The sequence below is a fragment of the Bubalus kerabau genome, chromosome 2, assembly GCF_029407905.1.
Source record: "Bubalus kerabau isolate K-KA32 ecotype Philippines breed swamp buffalo chromosome 2, PCC_UOA_SB_1v2, whole genome shotgun sequence".
Lineage (NCBI taxonomy): Eukaryota > Metazoa > Chordata > Mammalia > Artiodactyla > Bovidae > Bubalus > Bubalus kerabau.
In genome coordinates, this window is record NC_073625.1 from 72,449,565 (window position 1) to 72,472,659 (window position 23,095).

Consider the following 23,095-nt stretch of genomic DNA (forward strand, 5'->3'; position numbering starts at 1 on the left):
AGGGCCAACTTAGCCCTTTCAAAATTGGAACAACTCAAGTGTGCCCTCCAGGTAGGAGAAACCTTGAAAGCTCTCACAGAATATGGTAAACAGATGCTACTCACACCCACCAACCTGGCCCTCCTCCTCATCCAGCCAGGACGAGGGCCAGGCCTCCAAAACCCTGAAAAAATATTCACCTCCAGTAGCAAGCCTCAACATCAGGGTACACTTTTCCTGTGGCCAAAGACCTATATGCCTTCATTTTTAGGAAAAATTTGACATGTGACCATTACTCTTGCTAATATTTGGGCCATGCATCCTAACTTATCTGGTATTCTTTCTCTCCAAAATTTTTGACAAACAATGGTCCCTCTGGGATACAAACAGTTAGTGCTAAGGTCTGGTAACCATCATACATGTCTGAAGATGACTGGGGAGAAATTCTGCTCCTTTACCCACAGTTATTATGTCCCCCCATATCAGTAAGTGGCAGTGCAGAAGATGTATGTACCTTTGACTCTCAAGAATGAGGAACAGGACCAAAAACAGAGGAGGGATTTTTCACTGGCAAAGCCTATCAATGATTCCTGGGGAATTTAGGTAGCAAAATAGTCTAACCTTTTGCGGGGCTTCAAAATCACTGCAGATGGTAACTGAAGACATGAAATTAAAAGACACTTGCTCCTTGGAAGAAAATGTATGACCAACCCAGACAACATATTAAAAAGCATAGACATTACTTTGCCAACAAAGGCCCATCTAGTCAATGCTTTGTTTTTTCCAGTAGTCATGTATGGATGTGAGAGTTGAACTATAAAGAAAGCTGAGAGCCAAAGAATTGATGCTTTTTAACTGTGGTGTTGGAGAAGACTCTTGAGAGTCCCTTGGACTGCAAGGTGATCCAACCAGTCCATCCTGGAGGAAATCAGTCTTGAATATTCATTGGAAGGAGTGATGCTGAAGCTGAAACTCCAATACTTTGGGCACCTGATGCAAAGAATTGACTCATTGGAAAAGATCCTGATGCTAGGAAAGATTGAGGGCAGGAGGAGAAGGGGACAACAGAGGATGAGATGGTTGGATGCTGTCACTGACTCAGTGGACATGAGTTTGAGTAAACTCTGGAAGTTGGTGATGGACAGGTAGGCCCTGCATGCTGCAATCCATGGGGTCACAAAGGGTCGGACACAACTGAGCGACTGAACTGAACTGAATCTTATTTTTTTTTTCTTGGGTGCTTAGTCCAGTCTCACTTGCTCATAGGGTGCTGCACCGCAGAGGCCTTGACTCTGGCCCTTCAGAGCAGAATTCCTGGTTCAGTAGGGTGATACCAGTACCTCTGCTCAGGGAGGGTGTGCAGAAGTTATGCAGGAAGAGATACTCAATTCAAGATGGCAGTGGAGGTGGGCCGGGTGTGGAGACGCTATGCCCAGCACTGCTGGATCTGGAGCCTGAGCAGAGCAGGTGTGCCCGCCCTGCGAGAACCCCAACCCCCTTCTGTAATGAGGGATATTCCAGTGGCACAGTGCTAAAGAATCTGCCTGCCAATGCAGGAGGTGCAGGAGACATGGGTTTGATCCCTGGGTTGGGAAGATGCCCCAGAGAAGGAAATAGCAACCCACTCTAGTATTCTTGCCTAGTATTCTCTTCCATGGACAGAGAAGCCTGGCAGGGTACAGCCCGTGGGGTTGTAGAGGGTCAGACACGGCCACGAGGGAACATGCCACTCATGCCCTATGCTGCAACTCTGCTCACTGTCTGTCTGGGGAAGCATAGAGACGGAGCCTGCACCTCTCCATTCTCTAAACAGAGATTAAGGTTTTCCTTTGCTTCTAACCAAACTCATTCTATTGGCTCAAATGACACCAGGAAAGAGAATCTTTGTTGGAGCTCAACCCAGAAGGATTGGTAACAACCACCATGACTCTTTATTATCTCATATATAAACTAATATTTAATGTTGTAGTGAACATTATGTTTTCATACGTACTTTGGGTTGGCCAAAAAGTTCATTCAGGTTTTTCATAAGAAGTTCGTGAAAAGCCCTAGCAAAATTTTTGACCAACCCATACATTGTAAACTGCAAAATTTCATAAAAATTTTAAAGAAGCAGGGAAATACTAATACTAACTTTTATGGACTTCCCAGGTGAATTTCACACACCTCAAGTGGTACTAGTGGTAAAGGACCTGGTTGTCTATGGAGGAGACAAAAGAGATGTGGTTTTAATCCCCTGGTCAGAAAGATCCCCTAAAGGAGGGCATGGAAATCCACTCAGTATTCTTGTCTGGAAAATCCCATGGACAAGGGAATCTGGCAGGCTGCAGTCCATAGGGTCACAAAGAGTTGGACGTGACTGAAGTGATATCATGCATACATGCTTTAACCTTAATATTTTCCCTATGATGCCATTATCCCTATTAAAGGAGATTAAAAACGACTATAGTCCTATATCTATTCATTTTCCTTGCCTTGGTGAAGTCACAAATAAGGAATTAAAAAAAAAAAGATTAAAGGCAGGAAGAGAAAGCAAGAGCAAAGATGATTGTCATGAATGATTTAGGTCCTGTTTATTGGCACGAGTTGTCTCAATTTCAGAACCCATTCAAAGCCTCCTATAGCATCTTTGGCACATGCAAATATGAAGGAACACCACACTTCTGGTTTATAAAGTAAAACCCAAGAATCAGTCACTCAATGTGACTATTTGGAGCAGAATATTCTTTACAGATGGACAACATACAAATTGGGAAAGGAGTACGTCAAGGCTGTACACTGTCACCCTGCTTATTTAACTTATATGCAGAGTTCATCATGAGAAACGCTGGGCTGGAAGAAGGACAAGTTGGAATCAAGATTGCTGGGAGAAATATCAATAACCTCAGATATGCAGATGACACCACCCTTATGGCAGAAAGTGAAGAGGAACTAAAGAGCCTCTGGACAAAAGTGAAAGAGGAGAGTGAAAAAGTTGGCTTAAAGCTCAACATTCAGAAAACGAAGATCATGGCATCTGGTCCCATCACTTCATGGGAAATAGATGGGGAAACAGTGGAAACAGTGTCAGACTTTATTTTTTTGGGCTCCAAAATCACTACAGATGGTGACCGCAGCCATGAAATTAAAAGACACTTGCTCCTTGGAAGAAAAGCTATGAGTAAGCTACATAGCATATTAAAAAGCAGAGATATTACTTTGCCAACAAAGGTCCATCTAGTCAAAGCTATGGTTTTTCCAGTAGTTGTGTATGAATGTGAGAGTTGTACTATAAAGAAAGCTGAGCACCAAAGAATTGATGCTTTTGAACTGTGGTGTTGGAGAAGACTCTTGAGAGTCCCTTGGACTACAAGGTGATCCAACCAGTCCATCCTAAAGGAAATCAGTCCTGAATATTCATTGGAAGGACTGAGCTGAAGCTGAAACTCCAATACTTTGGCCACTTGATGGGAAGAACTGACACATTAGAAAAGACCCTGAGGCTGGGGAAGATTGAAGGCAGGAGGAGAAGAGGACGACAGAGGATGAGATGGTTGGATGGCATCGCCGACTCTATGGACATGAGTTTGAGTAAGCTCTGGGAATCGGTGATGGACAGGGAGGCCTGTTGTGCTCCAGTCCATGGGGTCGCCGAGTCAAACATGACTGGGTGACTGAACTGAACTGAACGTACTCCTAGGATCATTAAGGGTGACACCGACATGTAACACAAGGGTTTTGTTTACCATTATCCTATTTCATAATCAACATCCTCCCCTTTCAAAACACGGGCTGTTGCTTAAATGCCTGGCATGCTCCCTTTATTTTCAGATCTTCTTTTTTCCTAAGTTTATGGATTTCCTACTCACTAAAGACATTAAATAGTCTGATTATATACTGCTGTGTAACAAATCACCTCAAACTCACTTTATGCATAAAGAAAGTAGTATCGATTTTATTATGCAGGTCAGAAATTCAAAGCAGAACTGGGAAGGATTGGATTGGGATGTCTTCACAACTGCTCCATGAAATCCAGGACCCCAGCTGGGATGTTGTTAAGTGTCTGGGTGTGACTCAAATGTATTGCAATCATCAGACTTCCTATGACAGGCACTAAATCCGGCCTCAGTTGAGACTGATGACCAACACAAGACCTTTCTAGGTGGCTGGTTTCCAAGAGCAAGTTTCTACAGAGCAAATGTTCAAAAACCAAGGGGAAGATGTGTGGACCTAAGGAGCCCAACTCAAAAGCCAGTAACTCTCTTTTATTGGTTGAGTTAGTCACAATTTTATCATGAAAGGGTTGAATAATAGACTTTGCCTCCTGATGAGAGGAGTGCCCCAAAAATTTGCATTAAAAAAAATAATAAAATCATTACTATATAAGCTATGTATAAAAGGTAGAGCACAGACTCATTGCAAAATGTATGAACAAGAATGTGTGTGTTGTTAATTGTTGAGTGTATTCCATTATCCATTCTCCTCAACAAACAGACCATACACTTCAGAGTTAATACACTCAATACACTCCACTGGAAGACCCAGTGAGTCTACAGGAATAGAGACTTGAGCCAAACAGCACTTGGTATTTCTCTAGACACAGGATTGGTCCTGGAATGCACATGTGTAACAATTCAGATCACTGGGATACATTTGGAGTGAGCACTGACTTTTCTTGCTTTTGTCTCTTGGCCTTTGAATATTGTCATGTGTGCCTGAGGCTTGGTCTATTAATGACCATCTTTATAACAGCTGGAGAAAGAAAATAACGTAGAACAAAGCAAAGACATTTACAGAAAGAGTTGGGGTCGTGACTGAACCGTGTCTGCTGAGAGCACTTTTGTTGTGCTTTTTCAGTTCTATTACACCATAATTTTTTCAGTGCTTAGCCACACTGAATTAGATTTTATGTGTTTTATATATATCTGTTCAGAAGCATCACTACTGATGCTCTCTCTATACGAAAGAGAGAAATTAAATATAAAATAAAGCAATTGTGAATTTGTGTCCCCCCAAATTCATATTTTGAAACCCTGTATTAGGTGGTGGGGCCTTTAGGAGGTGATTAAATCGTAAGGGTAGAGCCTCATGAATGGGATTAGTTCTTTTACAAAAAAGACCTCAAAGAGAACACCCTTTCCTCTTCTGCCATATTAGGACATAGTCTATGAACCAGGAAGCAAATTTGTAAGTGCCTCATTCTTAGACTTTCCAGCCTCCAGAACAGTGAGAAATAAATTTTTGTTGGTTATAAGCTGCTCAGTCCAAGGCATTTTTGTTATAGCTGCTTGAACGGACTAAATAACCATGTAAATACTTTCATTACCTTGTTCACACTCTGTCGGGTGTGTACTTGCCTCCCATTACATTCTCAGAAAGCATTTCTGGAGCTTATTCATCTTTGTTCTTAGTACGTAGTAGATGCTTAGTAGACTGCTGGACCAATAAATGAATGCCTAGATTGAAATCAGGGTAGAGAGCTTGAGTATATAAGTGACTTAATCAAACTCTTTTGATTACATTGTAGAGGGTGACTTTTTTTTTTTTAATAGTCCAGTAGTCATATTTTTGGCACCCTATATACAGGATAAGAAATCAAGTTTATTCAAAATAATTGCTTAATTATGCACACTTGAAACATGTGGGGCTTAATTAATGGTGGTTGATAGTAAATCATCCAGGTAAAATATATTAACTTCCGAATACGTGCTAATCCTATGCATAGGTGTATTATTAGTCAAAATAATTTATTATTTTTCTTGATTTATTTTTCCGCAAAGTATTCGAGCATTCAAAATGGTAAAATATTTTACTTACAAAAAATGTCTCAGCCCATTAAAAAAAGACAGATTGAAAGAAGAGTTAAAACCTCTCCAAAATATTTCTCATTCCCACAGAGAGGCTGAAGTGGGAGCAAAGGGATTACTGGGTTAGGCAAAGCAATTAAAAAATCTGACTTAAAAAGCAATGTTGTATGACCTTGAGCAATGTCCCAAGTTGTTTTGAAAAAACAAAAGTATGTGTTCTTGGAAAGTTCAGTTGGTTTTCAGTCAGATTAATTTGGGGAATGTTAATATGGGATTCATACCCTGTATATATCTATATAAACCTGTATCTATCTATTTATCTCTGTATGTATCCACACACACGCTTGCTGTTGTTTCAGAAATTAACATTTATAATTTCTTATTTTTAAAATGGCCTTTGGGGCTTCCCTGGTAGTCCAGTGATTAAGACTCCTGGTATCCACTGCAGGGGCCATGGGTTTTATCCCTGATTCGGGAAGTTCCACATGCCACATAACATGGCCAAACAAAAAGGCCTTTGGACTCTAAGCAATACTTTGAGATTTATATATTAATTAAAGATAATGGATTTCCCTGGTGACTCAGTGGTAAGGAATCCGCCTGCAATGCAGGAGATGCAGGAGACGTGGGCTCAAGCCTTGGGTCAGGAAGATCCCCTGGAGGAGGGAATGGCAGCCCACTCCAGTATTCTTGCCTGGAGAATCCCATGGACAGAAGAGCTTGTTGGGCTACAGTCCATGGGGTCACAAAGAGTCCGACACGACTGAAGTGACCGAGCACACATGCTAAGATGATGGAGCTTTTGAATGTTTGGTGCCAACAGCAGAGAACATTTAGCATCCACTCAACTTCCCACTCCCAACAAAGACACCATTTCCCCTGATTCTGTTATAATTAATGAAACAAAGAATTGTTTCTAAGTTTTGTTATCAAGTTTCTAATTGTTAAGGGGCAGTTTTGTTTCCTGGAATAAGAAGGAGTTTTAAAGCTGTATTTATATCTGCACTCTGGTTATGACTCCCTATTGAGAGTTTCATCACATTTTTTTTAGTTTTTCAAAATCTTGGTTTCCTTACCTGCAAGGGATTAAACCTACCCATGTCAAACTAATTGTTGCAAAAATTTAATCTATGAACTATTGCCAAGGCCTCTACCATCTGAACTCCCACACTTTCTACCCATGAAATTAGGTACTATTTGAAATTTTGATCTACCCTGTAGACTGGAAAGAGAGGAGAAAATCCAGACTACATATATGGAATGACCAAGAAAGATATAATTGAGTTGCCCTGGAACTAAGACAGTATTTTCTTCAATTAGGCGGAAAAGCAGCCCAAAATAGACACTTAGTCTAGTCACTGAGACCTCAAATGACATGCTTGTACCCCTGAATTTTGAAATATGTGCTGAAAATGTCATATCCTCACCCTCCAGAATTCAAAAGCAAGCAAACAAGGAGAAACACTAAGAATTTATTCCATGATTAGGTATTTGACAGTGAACTTTACTCACTGGAAATGGAACCACCCTATCCTTGAACCACACTTATTTTTTGACCTTGTTAAAAAAACTTCTTTGCAAGTTTTGCAAACAAATTATGTGTGAAAAGTGAAGATAGCAAGTGTGCAATGTTTTCAGTTCATAAATACAACAATATCTTGTATTGTTTTGGGGCTTTACACAGTCCATGTTATACACATGAATTCGCTGAATCATGACAACATCTACATGAGGTAGGTATTATTGAGTTTACAGGTGAAGAACCTGAAACTTAGAGGTTAATAATATAGTAATATGTCCAAGGAAACATAGCCCATGACTAAACTGGGATTCAAACCCAGGAGCTCTGATACACATAATTCATGTGTATAATTATACATATAATTTATGTGTATAATTATACACGTAATTTATATGCATATCATTCACCATAAAGAGAGATTAAGTTACTTTTAGTCAACTCACCAAAAGAAAAGAAAAATTACACCTTCAAACATATCTCTCCAATTTTTTTCCCTCGATATAGCTTGGAAACTGACTTCTTAACCTATGAACCTTTTCATCTTTATGTAGATGCTGGTGATTGCTTCATTTTTGTAAAATTAATTTCAAATTATTATCCCTTTTTTTACCTTTTTCCCCATATTTTCAAATTGTGGCCAACAAAAAATTTAGCAGTATATAAGTCACAGGAAAAAAACTTTCAGTAGATTCTGTTGCTCTTGAAACGTCTAAGACAAGATGCTCATTTCATTCCTCCAAAGGTGAATAATTGAATATGCTGACTTTAATCTAATGAACAATAATGTGCAATCTGGTACATGATAGGTTATGGAATTGTCAGAATTTTACATAAATTTGGAACAATAAAGCAGATAATTACTGATAAGTATTTTGGATTCATATAATTTTCTTGTTGATAAAACTTAAGTAGTTCAAAGTTTACAAATCAGATCTATCATAGTTGAATCCTGACCATTTCAGAAATAAGTTAACTGAAATTCAGGCACGTACATATAAACATTTTAGTACATTCTTAATAATAATTAAAAGTTACTCTCTGATTGAATGACTATTAGTTTATGATTCACCTTGTATCTTTAATTTCAGAAGAGTAAAATGAGAAATTTTCCTTATAAGTAAAACCTGGCTATTCATAAAGGGGAATTTTTACTCATTTGATAATATAGTATGAAATGTTAAGACAGCACAGCTTTGTGATTAAATGGAATAAGTTTGATCACACAATGGAAAAAAAAGAAATCAACACAAGGAAGAATGATGTATTTGAGAACATTTTTAATAAATAATGTGACAAAATTACTTTTCTGATTATTGGATTTTCAGTATGCAAAATTATGGCTAAAAATAAGAGGCTTCTTACATGAACATAATGAAAACATTAATCACATGGATTGTTCCCTTAGTACTGCACACCTTTTCTATGTAAATTTCAAATTATCTAAGTGAACACATTTAGTTTTTGGTGAACACCAGCTTTTTTTTTTTTTTTTTTTGTGGTTCAGTTTTGTTTGGCTTTGTTTTCTGGGGGGATGGCAGGGCTAGGGGGATGGGTCAGGACTGATACCTATAAATGAATAAATGTACTTTTTTTCTTCAAATAGCACCAATTATAAAGTCAATGAAATTTATATAACAAAAAAAAAGGGTCATAAAAATCTACAGTCAGGGGACATCATTTGGCAATTCAAAGCAAGTAATGCCTCCATTTGAGCTTATAAGGAAATCTTCTAAGCTTAACCAATGGCCATAACAAACTTAAACCTTTTTTTCTTTCAGTCCAGGAAAAGTAAGAACCGTTGCATTCATGGCCCACAATAAAGTATGCACGTTACTTCACCATCTGTCATCATTCAAATATTCCAAATACAAACATAGAGCATTAACAAAACAGGTTAAAAACGCTTCTCAACATTTTTTTTTCAATAAGACAAAAAAGGTTAATAGTTACAATGGTTTACAAATAAAGTTTAGTGATTGTGCTTTTAAAACCAAAAAAAAAAAAAAAAAAAGATTAAAAACAGTGCATTACAAAAACAAAAATCAAACTTCCTTAAGTGGCACTTCCGAAAGTTGAACTGACACTACCAGAAGAAATTCAGGCCAGTTGAGATGGGGATGTCCTTATTCAATTGGTCATTAAAAACATCCATTTGTTGGTAATATGCATTTATAATTGCTTTTTGATTGAAAAATAGAACAAGGTTTTTGCTGGGCTGACTTATGACAATGACTAGACAACCAGAGATCCAACTGGCTTACCCCTACTTATCCAAAAGTAAGTTTCTGATAACAATATACTTCAGCGATTGAAATGAAGACAAAATAAAGTACCACCAGGGGTTGCGAAGAGTATATATTTACAATGTTTCTACCCCCTTCAAATTGATTATGTTTGTCCTGCATTTGCTATGTATTTTTTTTTTTTTTCTCCCTGCAGAGGGTGGTATGAAAGACTGATTTTAAAATCATGTTAAAATGAAGTTATGTTTTAGTTTGCATTAGCAGTTGGTTATAGAAAGATTATATCTTTAGAGCCCTTGACATGAAGTTGATTCGTCAACTCTGCATCTTTGATCAGTAAATTGGCTTGGTATATAAGCGGTGCAATGCTATATCTCAGGGGCAAAATGCAAAAGAACTGTTTTGTTCTCTCCTGTTGGCTGATGACTGAAGCAAGAAGTCAAATACTTCCCTTGCCGGAAGCAAGGTGAAATGATTTGTTCCAACAGCGAGGGGAATAGGGAGGTTCTTCCTAGGGATAGGGATCAAATAACAATGATAAAACCCCAGTAAAATTTAAAAAATGGTATTCCAGTAAGAGGAATGAAAACGACAATTTGTACACTCTGATTGCACTGAACATTTTATCTGGCGTCTTATGTCATCTGACACAAGGCATCTTGAGTGATAACTTTCACATTAGATCTCATAATCCTCTCTGGTTGTCTTCAGCTTTCAGTTTCCTGTAAGAGATAAGGTCCTGTTAAATTTGAAAATAAAACCTCGAGTGTTGTCCTACTTCATATTTATTTCATGCTTTTATTATTACATTGTTTCTTCATTCATTCCCTAGCATACACTGAAAAGTGCTCATGGCAACATACTCATACATCAACTTTAGCTGGTTTTGATGGCAAATCCAGTAGTTCTCTAACAAGTACTGAACTGTGTTCCACCCAGTGTCTGGGGATTAGGAAGTGTGGCACAGGGAGAGGAACAAGAGCAGGCCAAGTTTTCTACCCCCCAGCCTCAACTCAATACGATAGCTCAATTTTTACTGGCTTCAAGTAGCTGGTTGCCTATATTGACTTTTTGTGCCCTCAAAGGGCTCTTCTAAAAACAAAACAAAAACTAAACCAAAAACCTGAAAAATAACTTTTCTAACAGCATGTGCAAAAGGATAGTCTTCTTATTCTAAACCTCAAAATAAAAATACATTGGGCATAACAGCAAATTCAATTAGACATAATTAATTATAATTTTTCATCTTCTATTATACAAAGTTATAGTTTAACACTCTACTAACAATCTGCTCGAGATAACATTTATTTGTAGGAAGAGAAATTTGTCCTCAGCTTATCTTTTCATTGAATGGTGAAAACACAGTCTTAAACACAGGAGATGATTTTATAATATAATGTGACTTACTGCCAACTCTACCTTACAATACTATTTATAGATTCCAACAAAGGATATCTTTGAATCAAGAAGTGTTCTCTATTTGGGAAGGTCAGTGGTAAGTATTAGCTTCCCATTTTCAAAAGACTGAAGATGAAAGGTAATTGCTCAAATCGTCCTGATTAATCCCAGTGATCACTAGATGGCAGATAGTACAGGCAAAACACCCTCACTCGCATTTTATAACTCTATCACTTTACTGGGTTTTTATAATCTGTTGTAATACTATGAATTACAATTATCTAGATCAATAGTTCTTATTCCCTAACAACATATTTGTTATACAAATTTCCTATCTGAATATGAATGCTAATGTCTAAAAAGAAACCATTACTACCATTTAAAACTTTGGAACACATTTCAAGAAAAATCATTAAATTCTAAGACTTTCAATTGCTGTCATCACTAACAGGGTTTGTGATGAAATAGTAACATTTCTGTAGACTGATGAATGCTTTAAACTTTGAGGTTTATATAAAAACTAGTCTCACAGTGGGAAACTTGAAAAAAATTATAGATACCTCTAATTCTTCATTATTATCTTCTCTTTCATATCCTCCAAGAACTTGCATCTCTGCAATATTTCTTCGACCTACATTTGCTTGTTCTCTTTGTCTGCTTCCTGATCCTCTTGATGACATAGAACTTGAAGAACTAGGATCTCTGGGATTATTTGATGTCGGAAAAGTAGGTCTACAGTAAGGCAGGATATCCTCTGTGTAATAAAATATAATAAGTGCATATGAAGCCCGGTGTACATTTTCATTGTATAATGTATCACTATGTCCATAAATCGGAATGGAGAAACATTAGTGTTTCTGAGGAATAAATGAGGACATTAACAATAATGAATAAGGCATTGAAAACAAAAATAACAACCCTGCTGTTTTCCTGGTAGTGGCTGGGATTTAGATTGATTCTGCTCATAAATTCTTATCTGTCTCAAATTCACTTGAGATCAACATCCTTAAAAGTGGGAAACCAAACCTGGAGTCAGACATGACTTCCAGTCTTATCCTTCACTATGTTATCTCCCATTATTTCAGGCTTTAGTTTCCTCTTTTTAAAAAAAAAAGTGATAACAGTATCTACTAGGACACTAGGAGTTGATGTGAAAACACATGAGATATTGTAGTATGTACGTAAATAAACTAAGAAGGAATTATTAGGCATTGATAGGAAAAAAAAATCCCAGTCTTACTGAACCACCAAAACAGAGTCAAACCTGGGTTCACGCCCTTGATACCAAGATGCCCACCTCCATTTCAACATCATATTTACATTGTGGAACCCTGAATCTGAGAAGCCTGACACTGTTGCTAGCTTCAAAAATCAAGCCACTCCTGGTAAGTGCTGTCTTGTGAATGACTCTTTCCATATGCTTTAAATTTGGTGATGCTTCTAATGTTCCATCTTTCAACTGCTCACTTCTCTCCAAAGCCTGTCCATTCTAACCTTTGGACACAAAACACATCAAAACAGAGCACAGCAAAACAAAACAAAACCCTTCCACATGCCCTTTTGTTCTCTTCCCCCAAAAGCTTCTCTACCATCCACATTGCCTAAATGAAATCTGATTTCCCAGGGAGTCTACACTGAAGTTCCTTACAGTAGAAGAAGGGAAGCTTGCTTTCAGGTCACCAACACTAGCTATAAATCATTGCTCTTCACCCTTGAACAAAAACACCCTATTCCTGTGAGGGCCAAGCAGTGGAGTTATGTAACCTGTATCATCTTCTTTGATGCTACTTCTCTCCTGTTGTATTCATCACAACTTTCATTCCTGATCCAGATTTCTGATTCTCTGGTGTTTCAGAGTCCATGTGGATCACTATACCAGCACCTAGCTAGCTTCATTGAACTTGGCCCTCTCTGACCTTCATCTTCTGTCTCTGTTTCACCCAATTTTTTCTACTGAACTTAGCTTTTGACAAACTACATCATTGGCAAAACCAATACAATAGTGTAAAGTTTAAAAAAAAAAAAAAGATCCTATGGATAGCACAGGGAACTGTAAAAAAAAAAAAAAAAAAAATATATATATATATATATATATATATATATGTATCTTTGGTTAAAGACTTTCCCCTTAAGCCGGTGCTCTACATAAATATATAAATCTATCTCTACTGATAGCTTAGCATAGCTTCTTGAAAAGTAATCTGGACTCAGTATTAGTCATTACAACTCCCATTCACTCCGCATTTCACTGAAATCTACTTATGCCCACTTTACTACTACAAGGGAACTGAGAAAACTCCCTGTTGACTTTGATAATGCTAACCATGTTTCAATCCTTAGGTCTCTAGACTTCTCACTGCCCTTCATCTGAAAACCACAGCCAATGTAAACACTACTAGTCTCAGCTCCTACTTCTCCCCGCTTCCTGGCCTGTCTTTGGTGGGCTCTTCTTATGCAGTGCCTCTTACATGTTGATGCCCTTCTTGCCGGTTTCTGCTTTTAGCCCAGTCTGCGTGTGTGTGTGTGTGTGTGAGCATAAAAGCTTTTTTTCCCCACTTACTCTGGGCGATTTCATCCATTCTCTCAGACTGTACCTTTTCTAGAATAGAGTGCCATGAGGACCGATACTTGGCTTTGTGTATTGATACCATCTCACCTAGATATATAATAGGTTATTGATGCATGAGACAGGGTGCTCAGGGCTGGTGCACTGGGATCATCCTGAGGGATGGGATGGGGAAGGAGGCGGGAGGGGGGTTCAGGATAGGGAACACATGTACACCCATGGCTGATTCATGTCAATGTATGGCAAAAACCACTACAATACTGTAAAGTAATTAGCCTCCAATGAAAATAAATAAATTAAAAAAAAATATTCTGACTGAATAAATGGGTGGCTTTACTATTTCACCATGATGAGTTATTAATGTATAATTCCTGAACTCTGCCCAACTGCCTCCTTTTGAGGGCCCCTCAAACTCCACAGATTGAGCACTGACTTTACCATGTCCATGCCTCTGAGATTTCTTCCCCCTCTGTATCCCTTAATGTAGTTAATGGCATCACTAAACTTTAAGATATCTTAGATAGAAAGCTGGAATTATTTTAATATCTTCTCTCCTTTCCAACAACCTTCCCATAACCTCTTAAATGAACCTTTTCCACATATTCAAATATATAACACGTAAGGATGATTTTAACTAAAAAGTTTCTTGACTATTCCCCTCAGTCATCCCTGCTCCCACAGCCTGGTTTATATTCTCCATGTCTCTTCTGAGGTTGTAAATTTCTTCTAACGGGTCTCTGCTTCTTGAGTTATTTCCCTCTAAACTTGCTTCACTCAGCTACCTTCCTTTTACAGGAACTACAGGGTCTCCATGAGGTAAGCTTACATTTATCTCAAGAGCTTCATCTTTATCACTTTTACTGTCTAATAACACTGAATTTCTTATATTCTCCTCAATGTACCTCAACTTCTCATTCTGACTTTCTCTGCCAAAACAACCTATCCACTCTTCTTGCCCAAGCTAAATTCCACCCTCCTGAAAAGTCAGCTTATGGGTCATTTCCACTAGGAAAGATCAAGAAGTCTTTCTTTACATTCCATCACCCACAAGACTGGGCTAATTTTCCCTTCTCTGGACTCTCAAGTATCATGACACCATAAACATTATCAAATATGGGTGTATCTGTGAATAAAGATTACCTGTCTCCTTCCCTGACTATAAGCTCCTTGAGGTCAAGGTTCATGTATACACATAAATTTCAGGACTAGTACAATGCTTCATAACATGTAGATGTTTGATATATGTAGAAATAAATTGAACTAACTGAGGTAAATGTCAGCAAAAAGATCAGACTTTGAAATCTAAAAGACCACTCTCCTTAATTGAAAATAACCATTTGTTACAGATGTAAATCAGGGAGCCTCTTTAATTATAAATAGCAAAAACTGAATTATGAAGGTTAAAATTACAGGAATGCACAGAAATGATAATTAAAAGACTCAAAGATAATTTCATCTCTTTGTTTTAATTTTACATACACCAAAATCATTCTGAGTTGTTAAATTTTCTCCTAAAGAATTCAGCTTATTTTGGAGAAATGTTGCTTGTGAGCAGCAAATTGGTCTGTAGTTTCAGGTCAGATACAAATCTCATAAGTTATATTGTGACATTTGATTTATGAATTGCTACTTGGAGTATAATTGTTAAAAGTTCAGATCACCTTGGCTTTTGATAAAAAAAAAGCACAGTTTTTCAAACTTCATATTATAGTGATGTAACCAAGTAATCTGTGGTCATATAGTGGAGGCATCTGTGCAAAACTCATAACTTTACCATCACTTCATTGCAGAGTCCATGCCAGAGTGAGGAGTTCAGGCTTCCGTCACAGAATGAAGTGAACCTGTCCTCTATATTGAAAGAAAGTTGCTAATGACCAGATGCCCATAATGAACAGAACAGACTGATGTCCAATCTTATCAAACTGCAGCTTTGAAAACAGCTGTAGTTATAAACTGCCCTTACAGCCTTCTAAGATTCATTTCCCCATCACTCTTTCCTGATTCCTTCATCAATTACCTTCTTTTCTTGTATCTCTTCTGCCTAAATAGGTTCTTCTCCTCAGTCTATACTAATGTTCAAATATCTTACCTAAAATCATTTCCACAGATTCTGCCTTCCTGTCAAATCTTATCTTGACCTCTCTCCTTCCCAACCTTCTGCAGAGAGCCTATACTTATCACGTCCCTTCCACAATTTTCATTTACTTTCCAGACCCTACAGTCGAGATTCTATAGTGACTATTTGATTTTAAAAAGTTAAATGGTGGTGGTGGTTTAGTCATCAAGCCTTGTTCAACTGTTTGCGATCCCATGGTCCACAGCTCCCTCAGGCTCCTATGTCCATGGGATTCCCCAGACAAGAACACAGAAGTGGGTTGCCATTTCCATCTCCAGGGGATCTTCGGGATCCAGGGATCAAATTCAAGTCTCCTACATTGGCAGGCAGATTCTTTATCACTGAGCCACCTGGGAAGCCCTTGATCTTTAAATACCACCCACAAAATAAACATTTGTAAAATCTCTGTGTCCTTCAGCCATTCTCCCACCCTACCCCCATTCACATCCAACTTTCACTTCTGTGCCATTTTATATTCCTTCCCATCTTAAAATGTCCTTCTCCATTATTTCCAGGGTACTATTCTTTCTAGTTTGAATGGTTTGATTACTTTATATCACTGGGTTGATTCCACTTCAGTTTCTGTACAGAATGTTCCTCTGCCTAACATATGTTTGTATGTATGAATGTGTTTATTTTCCCTGAGGTATAGTTGATTTACAATATTGTATTAGTAGCATATAGTGATTTAAAGTTATTATAATGTATTATAAAATAATGGCTATATTCTCGTGTTATTATAAAGTAATGGCAATATTCTCTGTGCTGTACAATATGTTCTTGTAGCTTATTTATTTTGTATGTAGTGGTCTGTACCTCTAATTCCCCATCCCTGTCTAGTCCCTCATCCTTTTGCTCTCCCCACTAGTATCCTTAACCATCATGCAGTATCCTTACAGTCATCTCTGTGGTGTGCTGGAGAGAGCTGACATGTTCACACAAGGGTCTACTATACCCCTCTCCTCCGAACTCCACATAACACTGATTTCATATTAGTCGCTTGAAACTAGCCATTTTGGATGTAATTACACAACAGAAGTAAGCAAATGGCTACAAATTAGGGGCTTGTTCTGTTTCCTTCCCAGAGAATTGATTGTTAAACATTATCCCCTACATCACTGCTGATAATTTAGCTTTTGTAATTCAAACAATTTTCACCTCTGTGATGCTGAGGTGAACAACATCCGTTCTCTACGTACAACCTTTCTCCTGATCTTTAAACTTAGTTCTCTAAATTCTTACTGAATTTTTTCATTTCTATGTTCTTGTCAGTACCTTAATCTAGTCATAACTGAAGTTATTTTCCATAAGACTTTTATCCTTTTCCTCATTTCTTTACATTGTTCAATACAATTATGTTGTATAGTCATGGAAAGCCATCTAATTAACATTTGAATAACTTTTTTACTCCCTTAGTTCATTTTACTTTTTTACATTCAATTAGTCACCAAGTCCTATAGGATCTATCTCTGAAATGCCTACATAGGCTGTTTCTCTTTTTAATTTACACAACTCTTTTAATTCAGTGCTTTCATATTTTATACCTAGATTATTTTGCAAGGTTCTGATACCCTCAGCTACCCAATTCCAGACTCCTCCTTCACTATAGAGCTCTGTCAGTTATTTTTTTAAGCAAAAAAAAAAAAAAAAAAAAGGATAATTTTTTTAATTCTTATTTTTGATTACATAATATCTTGATTAATTTTTTTGCTGGCTCACCGCTGTCCATATCATTAATCCCAAACTCTTCAAAATAGTATTCCTGGCCTCCTCAATCAGGTTCAACCACCTTTCTAGTTTTATTTTTGCCATTTGTCCCTGGACCCAAGCATCTTATTTTCCAGCCAAACTGGAAATCGGAATTCATAAAACATTCATTTTCACATTTTCATGTTTTGCCTCTATTTATTTCCTTTCTCAGAAATCTCCTTTTCCTTTGTAACTTGTGTAAATCATGCTTTCCTTTAAACTTCAACTAAACTGGCACCTCTTCAAGGAAGACGTGCATAATATCATGTATTAGAACTGATTGTATTCAAATTACCTGGGTGCATACCTGTCTCCTCCAATAGAGAGCAAATGTCTGAATCTTACCCTTTGTACCTGATCCTAAAGAGCCTTAACTGTGTACCATGCAAACATGTTCCATCTGTATTTACTGGCTGCTTGACTAAATAAGTACCTTGGATGAGATGAGTCTTTGCTGGTGGAAGGTCTCGTTTTGCTGCCTTGTTTCCTCGTCCTTTCCCATCATTTGGCTGTTCCTGTGCTTCTCTGGCATCACCTGGATTTGGTCGCATATCAGCAACCTGTCTTCCATCCAATACTTCTCTCCCCTTGTAATTGCCTCCTTTTCTATCTGATGATCTGTCTGTTCTTGCTTCTATAGAAGGGAGTTTTGGCACCATCACGGGTCGAACCTCCAGCTGGGCCTTGGATTGGGCAGTGGGTGACTTGATAGCAGGTGGTGGCACAGGGGGAGGTGGAAGATCTGAAAAGAAGTATTTAATATACTGTGAAAATCTGCCATTTCCAAATCTGTCAACATTAGTGTTACCATTAGAGTCACATTCAATTGTGAAATAATAATCTTAAAAGAATTGAACAATTGAAGACAACCAAAGAAGAAGAAGACTAACAATTTTAATGTACTCTCATTTTTATTTATCTGGCAGTCTTTACCAACTGATCCACCAGGGAAGCTTCACGACTGGAGTGGATAGCCTATTCCTTCTCCAGGGAATCTTTCCAACCCAGGAATTGAACTGGAGTCTGCCTTCATTGCAGATGGATTCTTTACACAGTGAGCTACCAGGGAATCCCTTATCTGGCACAGGAATATTGAATCATAGAGCTGGGACTTAGAGATTAGTTAGTTTGGGGATGGCTAATATGGACATATATGCTATAGCTTTTTCTCCCCCAACCACGGCTGCTGTGAAGTTGCTTCAGTCGTGTCTGACCCTGTGCGACCCATAGATGGCAGCCCACCAGGCTTTCCGTCCCTGGGATTCTCAAGGCAAGAACACTGGAGTGGGTTGCCATTTCCTTCTCCAATGCATGAAAGTGAAAAATGAAAGTGAAGGTGCTTAGTCGTGTCCGACTCTTAGCGACCCCATGGACTGCAGCCTACCAGGCTCCTCCGTCCGTGGGATTTTCCAGGCAAGAGTACTGGAGTGGGGTGCCATTGCCTTCATGGCAGATCTTCCTAATTGATTTCACTGTAATGTTGTTGATCCCAGAAGGATATCCTTACTCTTCAGGCAACCACTTCAGATTGATTGAGACTGGCACTTGAGTTGAGACCTCTTTGCCATCACTAATCTACCTGAATCCCTTCTCATTTTGTAGATAGGGAAGTTCAAACACACAGATCTTAAGTTATTTTCCAAACTTAAAGCTAAATATAATCAGAACCAGGACTAATGTCCTCAGATTCCTAATTTCTGATTCAGTGTTCTTTATACTACCATCATTCTATTGAATCTTCACAATCTACCTGCATTGGTATGCTCTCTCCACTTTGTAATATGGAGGTTTTAAACTAGATAATCACTAGTACACATATAAGTTAATTTTTATCTATCTATAGTTATATATTAATATATTATAAATCATTGGATATTATATATAATTATACTTCTCATAGACATACTTAAAAATAAAAGTAGGCATATAATTTTATATCTAGAAAATGTATTTTCTTTAAATACATTATTTTTTTTAAAAATGACTCCTAGATACACTCCAGGGGAAAAATATATATAACCTAGTAATAGTTGATAACTTAGTAGAAGAATATGAACAGATTCTAGTTTTCGTTTGTTCTGGCTGTAGTATGGAGGATGAATTAAAAGGAAAGTCTTAAATCCAGGAGGCTAAAATGTTATTTTAATAACTCAGTAAATAATGATAGGAGATAGAATTGTACTGGTGACTTTCAGATGGAGAGTAGATGTGCCTGAGAGTGTTTAAGGAATAAAAATCAATATTATTTAATGATCAATGGAAAATAGCAGGGGAAGCATGATGTGTGTGCAGTTGCTCCTGTCAGACTCTTTGTGACCCCATGGACTACAGCCCACCAGGTTCCTCTGTCCATGGAATTTTCCAGAGAAGAAGACTGGAGTGGGTTGCCGTTTCCTCCTCGAGGGGATCTTCCCAGCCCAGGGGTTGAACCTTGGTCTCCTGCATCACAGGTAGAGTCTTTACTACTGAGCCACCAGGGAAGCCCCATAAGACTATTCATTAGGTAACTTAAGATTTTTGCCACAGTTAACTAGTTGGATGAGGAATGCAGGGATAAGAAAGAGATGGTTTGCAAAGGAAGAGCATGAGTTCTGTTTCAGAAAAGTGAACAGGAAGAACTTCTGAAGTATCCAGGCAGATATATACAGGAGGTTGTTATATATAAAATCTGAATTTTATGGGAGGTCAAAACCAGAGATCTAGCGACTTGAAACTATCAGCACATTTTTTCTTTAGTCATGACTTTAGAAATGGTAATGTTTTCATATTCTATGTGATATTAACAGAACAAATCAACTAAAATATGAATAGGGTATGTATTAATAGTAAATGTTTAGTATTACAAAATTAAGCTTTTCCATAGAAAACATACATGGTAAAAATTTTAAAGTATATAAAAACTTGGAAATATAACCCTTCATATGTCCTCACCTTCATTTCAAATCCTCAATATTGATGCAGAGGTAATTAGTCTGAATGGATGTTTATAGATCATCCCAGAAATTATTTATGCATAGAAAACAAGGCTGCCAAGTTGCATAATTCCAAGGAATACCATTCACATTAGAAACTATGTAAAATGGCCATATCTGGGGTTTTGGAGCATGCATGTCTGCCCACCAGAATGTGATAGCCTTCCTTTCCTAATAACATAAAATGATTATATATTTTTTTCACCTAAATGTGTAGTTGTATACATCTCCATACATAAACATATAGCTTTACCTCTTCTGATGAAAAGTTTGTATACTGTTCTATTTTATGAATATATCATTATTTATACAGTAAATCCCAACAGAGGAATATTTAAGTTGTTTCCAGAGATATTACTATTATTGGCAATGGTCCAGTGACTATTATTTACATACACTAGCATAAAAAATTCTTGAATATTAAAATCATGCCTTGAAAATTCATAATATAATAGCAAATTAAGGGGTTTAGCAAGCATCACTTTTAATCTAGTGTTTCTCATTCTTGGTGTTTTTTTTTTTTTTGAAAGAATGAGTTTTTGAAGGAATGAGTTTTTCTTTTAAAAAATGAGTTTTTTAAAGAATGATTTTTCTTTTGTTTTTTCTGTGTATTCTTGCCACCTCTTAAGTAGATAAGAGTTTTTAAAAGTAATTCTATTTTGACTTTATCTGTCACATAACTAAGGCATTAGAATTCATTGTATTGGTCTCTGAAAGCATAAATTTTGAGATATCATCTTACATCCAGCTGTTTTACTTAGGACTGCATCATTAAAACTGGTCAGACTGTTACTTGCATACTGTTGTTCTTAATTCTCTTAGCTCACCATGTTCTCTAATAATAAATAAAATAAATAATAATAAATAAAATAAATAATAATAATAATAAATAAAATAAATCTAGGAAAATCAAAAGCTTTTTGTCTTAAAACATAAACTGTCACTGTCACTGGTGATGATTTTCCTCCTTTAACATTTTTTTAAAAACAACATTTTTAAAATAGTTGTTGTTCAGTCTCTCAGTTGTTTCCAACTTTGCAACCTCATAGACTGCAGCACACCAGGCCTCCCTGTCCTTCACTACCTCCCAGAGTTTGCTCAAACTCATGTCCATTGAGTCAGTGATGCTCTCTAACCATGTCATCCTTTGTTGTACCCGTCTCCTCCTGCCTTCAATCTTTCCCAACATCAGGGTCTTTTCCAATAAGTCAGCTCTTTGCATCAGGTGGCCAAAGTATTGGAGCTTCCCCTTCAGCATCAGTCCTTCCAATGAATATTCAGGGTTGATTTCCTTTAGGATTGACTGGTTTGATCTCTTTGCAGTCCAAGGGACTCTCAGGAGTCTTTACCAACACCACAGTTCGAAAATATCAGTTCTTTGGCACTCAGCCTTCTTTATCATCGGTTCTCGCATCCATACATGACTATGGAAAAACCATAGCTTTGACTATAAGGACTTTTGTTGGCAAAGTAATGTCTCTGCTTTTTAATACCCTGTCTAGGTTGATCATAGCTTTCCTTCCAAAGAGCAAGTGTTTTTTAATTTTATGGTGTAGTCACAGTCTGCAGTGACTTTGGAGCCCAAGAAAAGAAAGTTTGTCACTGTTTCCATTGTCCCCGCATCTATTTGCTATGAAGCAATGGAACAAGATGCCGTGATCCCCGTCATTGACTACTTATTTATTAAAAATAACCCAAAAGAGAGAAAAGACAGATTCTACTGAGTGACTTAAAGTGAAGAGACCCAACGCTGAGCTATTCTAAGTTCAGACTGAGCCTGTGACTGGGAATATAAGGAGAAGAAAAGTCTAATTCAGAATATACCTGGATAATATTCAGCCATTAAAAAGAATACATTTGAATCAGTTCTAATGAGGTGGATGAAACTGGAGCCTATTATACAGAGTGAAGTAAGCCAGAAAGAAAAACACCAATACAGTATACTAACGCATATATATGGAATTTAGAAAGATGGTAACAGTAACCCTGTGTACGAGACAGCAAAAGAGACACTGATGTATAGAACAGTCTTATGGACTCTGTGGGAGAGGGAGAGGGTGGGAAGATTTGGGAGAATGGCATTGAAACATGTAAATATCATGTATGAAATGAGATGCCAGTCCAGGTTCGATGCACGATACTGGATGCTTGGGGCTGGTGCACTGGGACGACCCAGAGGGATGGAATGGGGAGGGAGGAGGGAGGAGGGTTCAGGATGGGGAACACATGTATACCTGTGGCGGATTCATTTTGATATTTGGCAAATCTAATACAGTTATGTAAAGTTTAAAAATAAAATAAAATTAAAAAAAAAAAAAAAAAAAAAAAAAAAAGAATATACCTGGAAGCAGAGGGAGTGAGTGACTGCAGACTCATTTCTGCACTATGTCCTTGCTACAAACTCAGACTGGATTGCAAATACAGCTTATCAGGAAGCTGATGACTGCCACTATCATCAAATCAAAAGAACTAAAAAGCCTCTTGATGAAAGTGAAAGTGGAGAGTGAAAAAGTTGGCTTAAAGCTCAACATTCAGAAAACAAAGATCATGAAATCTGGTCCCACCACTTCATGGGAAATAGATGAGGAAACAGTGTCAGACTTTATTTTTCTGGGCTCCAAAATCACTACAGATGGTGACTGCAGCCATGAAATTAAAAGACATTTACTCCTTGGAAGGAAAGTTATGACCAACCTAGATAGCATATTCAAAAGCAGAGACATGACTTTGCCAACAAAGGTTCGTCTAGTCAAGGCTATGGTTT

The 23,095-nt window shown here is 37.5% G+C and overlaps 1 protein-coding gene across 1 annotated transcript in view; it reads right to left on the reverse strand.

Annotated features, from left to right (window-relative positions):
- Positions 1–8,544: 8,544 nt before the first annotated feature.
- Positions 8,545–23,095, reverse strand: part of ROBO1 (roundabout guidance receptor 1) — a 1,262,210-nt gene continuing 1,247,659 nt past the window's right edge. Inside the window, exons 30-32 of the mRNA XM_055567829.1 lie at positions 17,793–18,101; positions 11,489–11,682; positions 8,545–10,252 (exon numbers count right to left, since the gene is read on the reverse strand). Coding sequence (XP_055423804.1) covers positions 10,238–10,252; positions 11,489–11,682; positions 17,793–18,101 — 518 coding nt within the window. The 3' untranslated portion in view covers positions 8,545–10,237. The remainder of the gene's footprint in view (positions 10,253–11,488; positions 11,683–17,792; positions 18,102–23,095) is intronic.